The 11,150-nt window shown below is 51.7% G+C and overlaps 1 protein-coding gene across 1 annotated transcript; it reads right to left on the reverse strand.

The window, feature by feature from the left end:
• Positions 1-785: 785 nt before the first annotated feature.
• MB (myoglobin) lies at positions 786-10,934 on the reverse strand. The gene is made up of 3 exons (XM_082350378.1): positions 10,760-10,934; positions 4,915-5,137; positions 786-1,472 (listed from the first exon to the last, which is right to left on the reverse strand). The coding sequence occupies exons 1-3, from the start codon at positions 10,852-10,854 to the stop codon at positions 1,326-1,328; spliced, it is 465 nt and encodes a 154-aa protein (XP_082206504.1). The 5' UTR covers positions 10,855-10,934; the 3' UTR covers positions 786-1,325.
• Between the last annotated feature and the right edge of the window lie 216 nt (positions 10,935-11,150).

Below are 11,150 nucleotides of genomic sequence, written 5' to 3' on the forward strand. Positions count from 1 at the left end.
GTCGGGCTCATCACAGGGGTCTGGCCACTTGAGGGCAGGGGGCACTAGGTTGCCTGTCCTGGGAGCCCCTGGAGATGTATGGGGCCGAGGACTTGGGCATCTTGGGTGCTCTTCAAGTCCCTCTCGGCTTGGGTCCCCACCATGACCCAGACCACCAGACCCTTGTCTGTAGCCTCTGCTCCAGCCTGCTTCCTGGCTGCTGCGGTCACATGCCAAGGTTTTATTCTGGGTCCCTGGAGCGAAATTTACACATTCTGCCTATGCGGTTGGCCTTTGTAGACAGGGATTGTGTCTCTTGGCCTGTGTTGGTAAGTTATTCCCCATGCGTCTGTCCTTGCTCTGTGGCCAGAAGGTCAGCGCCTGCCAGCGGCTGGCCGCCTAGCTGTCTCCCCAGCTGGAGTCCCTGCCAGCTTCCAGGCCACACATTAAACCCAGCTCTGCCACTTACTAACCAGTATCCTTGAGTTTATTACCTAAGTTGTGGTACCCACAATGACCATCTTCCCCTGATTCTGCATCTTCTGCTCTGGGCTCACACAGCCCCGGGCTCCTGGCACAGATCGACTGCTCGCTGCCCCCACCAGACGAGGCTCTGCCCTCCATCTCCCAGTGCCCAGCACTGACCCTGCCACTGAGTGGTGGCTCTGCCTCCTGCCCATCCTCCTCCCTCCCTCCCCTCCTCCTCCCCATAAGGCTCTCTGCACACACAATCCCATCATGGCCTTTTCTCCCTCTGAACCCCCCCCTTCACTTGCTCCAGGGGATGAAAAACACCAGGCAGAGTCTATGGCATGCTAGTCTTTTATTAAGCCAGGTGAGTCACTCCATCACCTGAGAAGGTACACTTATGTTCCAGACACCACGCATCCCAGGGGCTGGGTGTGGCTGTCCAGCCCAGCCCAGACCTTCTCAGTGCAAGGGGGGCATTCTGCTTTCTTCTCGGGGTGAGGTGATGGATCAGAGAATTACGGCTGGAGTTTAGGTTGACAGTTTGGATTGGGGATTTAAGGTGAGGTTGGAAGGAATTGGGTTGGAATTTAGGTGAAAGGCGAATTGAGTGTGACCCAAACTGCCGGCCACAGTGAGGAGAGCCAAGCTTCTCCTGGTTACCAAGCTGACGACCTTCCACAGGAAACCCGGTCCCCAGGCACGTGAAACCACTTGAACAAACCCTCATCCCCCTCCCTGCCCCCAGCGCCTCCGCATCTCCCACCCGCCTCTCACAAACAAAGCAGGCACTCAGAAGCAAACCCTACAGCTACACAAGATTAGGTCCCCTCCCTCCCTGCCCAGGTGGGTGGGGAGAGGGGCATGGGGGGTGGGGCTTAGCCCTGGAAGCCCAGCTCCTTGTACTTGGCGGCGATGTCCTTCCGGAACAGTTCCAGGGCCTTGTTCATGGCTGCCTGGGCGTCGGCACCAAAGTCCCCAGGATGCCTGCTGTGCAGAACGTGGATGATGGCGTCCGAGATGAACTGCAGGGACAGGGGCAGAGGGGTACTGGTCACGGGCAGGACAAGCCAGGGGCCAGATGGGAATCAGCACGAACCCATCTTCTCTTTATTCCAGGGTCGTTGTTTGTTGAGCACTTACTATACATCAGGCATGCGGCTGAGCGGCCTCCATGGATTAACTCCTTTAATCCCACAACCCTGTGAGACAGGTACAGATGGGGAAACGGAGGCCCATCTTGGTACAGCTCAGTTGTGCTCAGCTTGAGGACCCAACCTCGGAAAGGAAGGGAAATGCTCCTATTCCATGGTTTTATCCAGGATTTGGCACTCAGAAAATCTAGAAAGAAACTATTTCCATTTGTGTGTATTTAGTTTTTGCGTTTAATGGCTTAGGATGGAAATTGCTTTAAATAGCCTTTTTGGGGTTTGGGCAGGGGGTCAGAACATCATATTTTCTGTGCCAAGCACAGAGCTGGTGCTCAGAAGTATATAGGTGGGAGGGAAGGAGAGAAGGGAAGAGGAAAGGGATCAGGCCTACAACTCAGCCCCAGGACCAACTGTATCTTACACCAGCCTCACCTTCACTGTTTGCTTTACCGTCCACAATGTCATTACCAGGAAAATGGACACAGGCGTTTCTACAGCACGGGGCTGCTTTAGGGACTGAAAGATCTTGTGTCTGTAAGAAGCTACTGTGCTTTTTCAACGGTTTAGAAAGATTTGATGCCAATCACTACCCTGGCCTGTGGTCAAAGGGTGTCATTTTACAGAGGCCCACACTGAGGTCACGTAGCAAGTGGACCCAGGGGATCGTGGACAAATGACAGCCAGAGCCAGGGGCAGAGACAGAGAGGGCACCGCGGTTGGGTTTGCCCATTTGCTCCGGCGCCGGGGGTGCAAGTGGCCAAAAGCAGGGTGGGGTTGGGTGAGTGGGGGGGAGCATATACTGAGGGCGGCCTCAGAAGCACAAATGTCAACATCTAGGAAACCCTGCTTGGCTCAGAAACAGGGAGCGCTCCACAAACACCTGCTGCTGGGCATTGATTTGGACATGTGTTTAATTCCCTTTTAATGTCATAAACACAACAAAACGAAGTGGGGGGAGGGACTGACATCAGCAAGCCCTGCCCATGGAGAACTTAGAGACCCAAGTTCCAGGCCCAGCTCCCTGACCTCCATGTGTGACCTCACCTGTAAAATAGGGGCTCGTGACCCCATTAGGTCCCCCCACTCAGTTTTCCTGGGTCAGTGGCAGAGCCACAAATACTTAGAAAATTGTGGGCTGGGGCAGCTGGAAGATTGAGTAAAGATAGTTGCTTTTAGCACCCAGCGCCCTCTGTGCCCCCTCACTCACAGGTGAGAAGGTGAAATTTCTTATGAAGAGCACAGACAAAGGTTCCATAGTGAGGGAAAGAGCAGACATGGGGCTCTGTCTTAATTCTTTTGCAGGGATTATGCAGTAAATTAAACCTGTTTTAAGCAGACCTGGGCTCTAGTCTGCTAGCTGGTAGTGCTACCTTGGCTGTATCATTTTCCCTCTCTGAGCCGGTCAGCTCATCCCTAGAGAGGGGATCCATCATTCAAGTTGTGTTGTAAACACCTCCACATGCCACTGGGGTTCAGATAGAGGAGGAGCCAGGGTATGCCCTTGAGGAGCTCGTGTCCCAGCCAGGAGACAGCTGGGTAAAGAGACAAATTACAGTACAGCCGGGCAGGCGCCATGGCAGCGATGGGGAGAAATGCCTTCGCAGCTGAGCGCTGGCAGATGGAGCAGCTGACTGCCTCATGGGCCAGGACAGAGGCGGTGGCGTCTGAGCTGGGCCTTGGAGGATGAACAGGGATTTGCCAAGAGAAGATGGGGAGGGCAGGGGCCACTGCTCGTGCAGAATCTCAGATGCAGGACCCGCTCCTCATGTCTGGGGTGCTGAGATGGGCAGGCAGGATGGTTTGTGTGTGACTTGGGGGAGCAGGTAGGGGTGCAGGGTGGTGAGGCTGAAGAGGATGGTGGTGGTGGTTGTTCATGGGAGATGCTGTGCCACAAGGGATTAAGAGCTTGGGTTCCAGGGTACCATAGATCAGATTGTACCTCCTGGCTTATAAGCTGGGTGACCTGGGGCAAGCTACTTAACCTCTCTGAGCCTTCAGTTTCCAAATCAGTAAAATGGGGATGAGAAGAGTACCTACCTGGGGAAGAGAATGCTAACTGCCTGCCCAATGTCCATTTTCTCCTTCTTCCTTGTAAGAGAACACTAGTTGTATTTGGAGTGGTAATAGGCTACATTTCCCAGCTTTCCATGCAGATAGATGTGGTCTTGTAACTAACTTCTGGCCAATGAAATGTAAAAAGCATTGTTGGATGAGATTTCCAGGGCTCCTTAAAAGAGAGACTTCCTCTCTTCCTCTTGCTCTGTTTGGAATATGGACCAGACGGCTGGAGCTCCAGCAGCTATCTTGGACCACGAGTCAACTTTGAGGGTGGACACCACATGCCAAGGATGGCAACACAGAAAGAACCTGCATCCCTGGTGACTATGGGGCTTCCATACCAGCTCTGGGCTCCCTACCTCTGAACTTCTTTTATGTGAGAGGGAAAGAAAACACTGAATGCAATTCCTACGTTCATGGGGAAATCGTGAGAATTCCATGCAGTGACCCAGGCAAATAGCTTATTATGGCCCATCCTAACTGGGAGCTATCATAATTATCCTTACCTTTACTGCTGCACCAACCTGCCTGCTGCTCCCATCCCCAGGGTTGATATCCACAGGATCCTTTATCCCCCAGAACCCTAGTGCTCCCTCTTGCCACATCCCCTCCTCCCACTGGTTCTAGACATAGGACTCAAAGCTCAGGCTCTCCCCAGCCCACCCAACTTCTCAGCCCATCACAGGGGGTTCAAACCAATTGCTTATGCCTCTGACACCTGAGGCTTTCTCTCTTCATCTGTAAAGATGTAGGAACTAATAATTCCCACCCGGAATTGAGCCCCAGTTGCTGAACTCCTGCCAACGAGACCTGTATGTCTCCGACTCCCAGTGTCACAGGGATTAGGAGCCGGGGTTCTGGAGGAATAGAGACCTAGTCTGAATCCTGGTTCTGCCATTTGCTACTTCTGTGACCAGGGACAAGCTACTTAACCTTTCTGTGTCTCAGTTTCCTCATCTGTCGAGTGGGTGTGATAATGGTACCTACCTGTGGAGAGAATGCAAGTTGTGCATCCCATACCCACTTCCTCCTTGGTAACAAGATACTAATTTGGGGGAGAAATATGTTGACTCTCAATGACCCAGGAGGAAGGCAAAGTGGGTGGCAACCCACTTTACAGATGAGGAAACGGGGGAACAAAGAGGAACGACATAGGTCACCCAGCAAGTTAGTGGCTGAGCTGGGACTTGAACCCAAATCTCATGCCCTTGAGGCCTCTCCTTCCATCCTCCCAGCCGCCCCCGGTCCCGCCGCCCACCTCCAGGTACTTGATGGGGATCTTGTGCTTGGTGGCATGCGACTGGGCCAGGGGCTTCAGCTCCGCCTCATGATGCCCCTTCTTCTTGAGGATGCCCCCCAGGGCGGTGAGCACGGTGTTGCCATGCTTCTTCAGGTCTTCTGAGGCCTTCATCTCAGCCTCTGTCTTCAGGTGCTTGAACTTGTCAAATTTCTCCAGGGTCTCGGGATGACCCTTAAAGAGCCTGTGGGCACAAGGAGGGCTGGAGTCAGATGCAGGGGGTCTGGAGGTGGCCAGACCCGAGTTCAAGCCCACGCTCTCCCAGCTCCCAGCTGTGTGACCTTGGGCAACTCACTTCACCTCTCTGTGCCTCAGCCTCCTCATCCAAGGAATGGAGATAACGAGTCCCTCCTTATAGAAGCGTGAGGATTAAATGAGATAGTATATGCTGAGGGCCACACAAGAAGTGTATAAATACTTGCTATTATTAAATATTTTTATCATCATCTTCTTCTTATTCATTGTTACAGTGAAAGGCAGGAAAGAAAGACATCTCTGCGTTGCACCTTGCTTCACCCCCATTTCCTCTAAGCTGTTGGGAGCATAGATGACTAAATGGCATCACAGTGGAGCAGAGAAAAGGGGGAGCACTGGGGCCAAAGGACCTGGATTTGTTGAGCACCCGCTGTGTGCCAGGTCCGTGCTAGGCTCTGCACCTGCGCTTCCCTTTAGGGACATATTATTCCCACTTTACAGATGAGAGAACAGAGGCTAAGAAGTGTGAAGTCCTAGCTCAACATCACACGGCCAGGGTGCAGAAGAGCCAGACTGAAATCAGGTCTGAGTGACTCAAAAAGTAGCCCATGCAGGGGACCATCTCTGCAGCTTCCTGCCTGGGGATCGCCCTTTGGCTTCTTAAATACTTCTGGCTCCAGGAGACTCACTACTACCTGTGAGAGCCATTCCAGTCTGAGCTCAGAAACCTCAGAAAGCTCTTGCTTATTTTGCTCTGACTCCCTGCACCTCCCTGGCCCCTCACAGTACCGATGGTGAGGGTCCCTGGTGGGAGCCACCGCTAAAGACCAGGTCCCAGCTCCTGCCAGGGTCCCAGTGAGCTGGCCACAGTGATCTGAGCAGCCACCTGTCGCCTTGGACCTCAGTTTTTCCTGCTGCGGAAAGGTGGAGGTTAGTTAAAGGGAGTCATACCTGCCACCTGGGTGGGAGTGATTTTCCCCATTTCACTCATGGGCAAACAGAAGACCACAGAGGTAGGTGACTTGCCCAGGGTCACATGTCTGGTCAGTGGCAGAGCCCAGACACAAACCCACATGAATGGTTCCATAACTCACGTTCTCTCCCTTGTGTCGCACCCTGAAACCTCTGCAGGAGTGACCCTGTCTGCCCTGACTCCCCCTTCTCCTGTCTAATGGCTTCAGTTCTTTTAAAGGTTCCTCTTTTGTAGCTTCCTGGCTTTGCGACACCCTTAAACCTAACTGTGAACACACTCCAGTGTGCACAAGTATCTCATGGCACACACCCATACTCACAGGGGCGTGCACACACACGCACATGCATGCACGACGTAGCACGGACGGGAAGCGCTCCCTTTCCCAGGGGGCGTATCCCTCCCGCTTCCCCAGAACACTCAGGGCTGTCCACAGCCATGTCCAATGTCACCACCTCATCTGGGGCGCCGGCCAATCCTTGTACATCACTGACAGTTCATCCCTGGCACCTTTCACACAAGGGTCCCTGAGCTCCTGACTATTATTATCTGGTGACAATGATCCTTGAACTCCTGCCTGACAGATGCAAGACCCAGAACCCACAGGCGAAGTCCTGAGGTCGGGACACTGGAGGAAGACTGTCTGGGGCAGAAGAGGGCCAAGGACCTGGGACCCAAGGCGGCCAGGGATCTCAAACATTTGGGGAGTTCCCTGGATGTCTGGGAGAAAGACTTCGGCACTGAGAATTATGGAAGCTGAGTTCTGGCCCCAGCTCTGCCTCTGATGTGCTGTGTGACGTTGAAGAAGTCACTCGGTTTCTCTGGGTCTTGGCGTAACTATCTGTAAACCAAAAGGGTTGGTCTAGCTGATTTCTCAGCCTCCAAGTTCTAAGGCTTGACCGCCACCTCACCCTCCACTCTCAGCACCTGCCAGCCAGAGAGAGAGCCAGGTTCGCTTTAAACAGGGCAGAAAAATTGGGCTCAGGAGAGCCCACCAGATCATCCTGGCACCACACAGCCGCCTCCCTCTCTTGGCCCCGAGTCCTGCAGCTGGGAGCCCCCAGGGCAGCCACAGGAGGCCATACCTGGATGTTTGTGACAGCAATTACCTGGAAAAGGAGCAGATGGAAGGCCCCCGCCCTGTAGAAACGGGTGGAGGGTTTTTCTCCAGTGTTTCAGAAGTGCTCACTTGCCTTGTGTTTTCATCCTCAATCCTATCGTCAACCTGCCTAGTTTATCACAGGTCTGCTGGCAAGTCAGAGGGAAAGGAGGCCACTTCCCAGCTGTTCTCTGAGCTGAGGCCCAATCAGACACCCACACGGAAGACAGAGGATTCTCCCAGGCCTGCACAAATCCTCCTCTGCTCTAGAACCAAAGAACCAGATGAGGATGGGAACGCATCTCTAGTGTGTCAAGACTGTGGGATGATGTAGCATAGGGGTCGAGAGCAGGCGTACTGATCCAAGTCGCCTGGATTTGAATTCCAGCTGTGGGACTTTGGGCAAGTTACTTAACCTCTTTGTTAGATGTGGTGATCATAATAATATCTACCTCATAAGGTTGTTGTGAGGCTTAAATGAGTAAATATATGTGAAACACTTAACACAGGGCCTAGCAATCACTGTGTACTCTATATATAAATATTTGCTGTCCTCTTTACCACCTCTAGCACCATTATCACCATCACCATCATCTCCTCCATCATCATCACCGTCTCCCACATCATCGTCATCATCATCATCATCACCATCTCCATCATCATCATCATCATCATCATCACCATCTCCATCATCATCGTCATCATCATCATCATCACCATCTCCATCATCATCATCATCATCATCATCACCATCTCCATCATCATTGTCCCCACCACCATCATCATCATCGTTAGGATTGGGAATTTTTGGTTCTGTCTGTAGCTTCCATTGGGTGGCTCGGACTCTTGGGCCGTGTTTCCTCCCGGCGACATGAGACGTATTGGCCACCAGCAGTGGCTTTCAAACTTTCCATGACCTCAAAATCCTTTGTTCAAATGCAAAAATAAATAAAGCAGAAACAATTTGGGGAAAAGAAGGAAAGGCAGGGGCCTGAAGCCCTCTCAGCAGCCTCCTCCCTCCTGAGCCCCCCCTTTCCTGGAGCCAGACTCTCCAACTGACCTTCCAGCTATTATGTTCTAGAACATAATGATCACATACTTGCAGTGAAGCCCTCAGTGTTTTATTAACAGACTCAGCTGAACAGAATTTGCCCTCTTTTATAATCAGAGGAGTGGGAGAAATGACCTTTTCAAGATGAGTAAGAAAGCCCAGGTTCAGCATCTGGAACAGAACCAAAAGGTCAGGTCTTAAAGGGGCATTTTCAGCCCTAGGAGTTTGCAGCCCCTTCTCCTTGTCTCCATATCCCAAACACTAAGAGGGCAGAACCAGTTGGCGTGGTTTCTGCATGTCCTACAGCCTAAGACGTGACAGGCTGTTGGGCTCTCTGGGGTCTGCCAGGGGCCAGCAGTCTCCAGCATCATGTCTCGTCCCTGGCACCTGGCCCCAGGCAGTTCTCTCTGATCCACCCTGGGAAAGGAGGAGATGTTTCCCCATGACACAATACCCCAAGTCTCCTTCAAGACATCCAAGTCACTGACTTAGGGCTGGCAGCCCCCAGATCACCTGGGAAAGACTCCTGCTTGGCAAACTGGTCTCCCACCCCAGCTACCCGGCCACCTCTCCAAAAGTAAGGTAGGATCATGGAGTCAGAGAATGCCAGGGCATGAGAGCAGGCAGGGATCTCAGAGACAGTGGCAGGCAATCCCTTCACTCAGCAAATAGGGAAATGGGACCCAGAGAGGACTAGCGACTTGTCCAAGGTCACACAGCAAATGGATGGCTGAGGAGTTGATGTCAACTTTGGGGGAGCATTTTGTCCAATCAGGCAGGACCTGTTGCAACCCAAGTAGCCAACCGACAGAGACACAAGAGGAGAAAGACATAAAGGAACACCCCAAGAATCTAATCAGTTAGATTTAACAGAGAACTTGACTGTCCTCTCTCAAGTGTTTCTGGCATGAACTATTAAGGGCTCGAACTCCAGATAACAAGGCTTATAGGACTGGGCATTCTCCCCAGATTTGGGAGCTGGAGATGGGTGAAGCCCGAGGGAGGCTGAAAGGGCATCTAAGTGGGAGAAGATAACCTACTTTGGCTCATAAAGAAGGAGAAATTCATCTGTAAATTAAAGTGTGAAAGACAGTCTGTTCACTGGTGGTAACTGGGGCCCACCTTCTCCCACGTGCAGAAATATTGATGTACATACATCCCATTAGGCTTTTGACCTGTGCTGCCCAGAGCATGAGAAAGGGCCAGGAGGAGGGGAGAGCTTATCACCATTTGGGGAAGAAGGCAACTGGGACATGAGATTCTATGTACAAGCCACAAGCCATTTTCTACTTAAAAAACTCAGAATTTTGTGGGGGTTTTGTTTGTTTATTCAGGAACCCCTTGCTACAGAAGGCAAGATGTGCTTGGAGACTATTCTGAGCCCTCAAATTCAAGACATACTCAACATCAAAAGTCACTAATGGCTGGCTTCCCTGGTGGCGCTAGTGGTTGAGAATCTGCCTGCCGGTGCAGGGGACACGGGTTCAAGCCTGGGTCTGGGAGGATCCCACGTGCCGCGGAGCGACTAGGCCCGTGAACCACAATTACTGAGCCTGCGCGTCTGGAGCCTGTGCTCCGCAGCAGGAGAGGCCGCGATGGTGAGAGGCCCGCGCACCGCGATGAAGAGTGGCACCCGCTTGCCGCAACTGGAGAAAGCCCTCGCACAGAGACGGAGACCCAACACAGCCATAAGTGAATAAATAAATAGATAATTAAAAAAAAAAAAACAACTAAAAATGTTCCTTTGAGGTTTTTAAAAAAAAAAAAAAAGTCACTAATGGGTCTCTGTCTTCTGTTTACTAATTATAATTCTTTAAAGGGCCCAAGTCTAAGCTTCATCTATAATAGTTATTAATATCTTCTGGGACTCACTCTATGCCAGGAATTATGCTGGGCCCCCTACATGCATCATCTTATTTAATTCTTATTTCCACTCTATATCGTATATATTAGGATTTCCACCCATTTTATAGGAGAAGAAATTGAGGCTCAGAGAAGTTGTGTACCTTCTTAAAGGTCACACAGCTGCTCGGTGGCAGAGGCAGCTCTAGAACTACATATCTCATGTTGAAAGCCATGTCTTAGCCTTGACATTTTACAGACTTTAATGGACTTGTGACTCTGGGGTCATCCTTCCCTTCTCAGGTCCTTTTTGTCCTCATCCATTAGGTGAGGTGAGACAGATCTCTCAGATTTTTCTTGTTAATTCTGTCTATAATTCTAGGATACCACTTAGTGGGCTCTAGGCATCCAGGATTTGATTGTCAAGCTCCTTCCAGCTGCTGGCATAGGTGTGAGATGGATCCCCTTTCCTTTCCTGACTCCAATCTCTGACACATAAAAGCAAAGGAGAACCAAATAAGGGCTTTAACAAAGTCAACTAACGCAGCCAGCTGGTCAACCCCGGGCAACCGTTCCACCTTGCAGGCAAACATTCTTGATCTTTGAGAAGGAAGTAGGTGATAGGGGAAATGGGATTTCTTCCTTTTACCTGATGAGGATATCCTGCCCATGGCCTGCGACATCAGCTTCCACCTTCGCCCAGATGTTCAGCACCAACTGCCATTCTGCGTCGCTGAGCACCATGGCACAGTCTGAAGAAGAGAAAAAGAGCGAGTGTGGGCTGACCGGGTGTCCTGGCTCCGACAGCTGGGGTTTGAGGCTGCCTGGCCCTAAAGGGTTTTTATACCTTCCCGGATGCTTGACAGAGATCACTTGACAGCTCGCTCACTCTCTCTCTCCCCCTCCCTGCACCCCCCCCCCTTTCATGCAGGGGTCTAATCTTTTCATTTCTCTGGCCCTCACATGGAAGCTATTTTGAGGCAGGTGCCATTGTGGGGTGGTAGGACAACTCAGGCCTCAGGTTGGGGGTGGGGGAGGAG

The sequence above is a fragment of the Balaenoptera borealis genome (assembly GCF_965194805.1).
Source record: "Balaenoptera borealis genome assembly, chromosome: 13".
In the NCBI taxonomy this organism is placed as follows: domain Eukaryota; kingdom Metazoa; phylum Chordata; class Mammalia; order Artiodactyla; family Balaenopteridae; genus Balaenoptera; species Balaenoptera borealis.

Coding starts and splice junctions, on each gene's coding strand:
- MB (XM_082350378.1), bottom strand. CDS start 10,854: ATGGTGCTCAGCGACGCAGAATGGCAGTTGGTGCTGAACATCTGGGCG. Junction 5,138..10,759: donor GGGCAGGATATCCTCATCAG/GTAAAAGGAAGA, acceptor TTGTGCCCACAG/GCTCTTTAAGGGTCATCCCG. Junction 1,473..4,914: donor TCCCCATCAAGTACCTGGAG/GTGGGCGGCGGG, acceptor CTGTCCCTGCAG/TTCATCTCGGACGCCATCAT.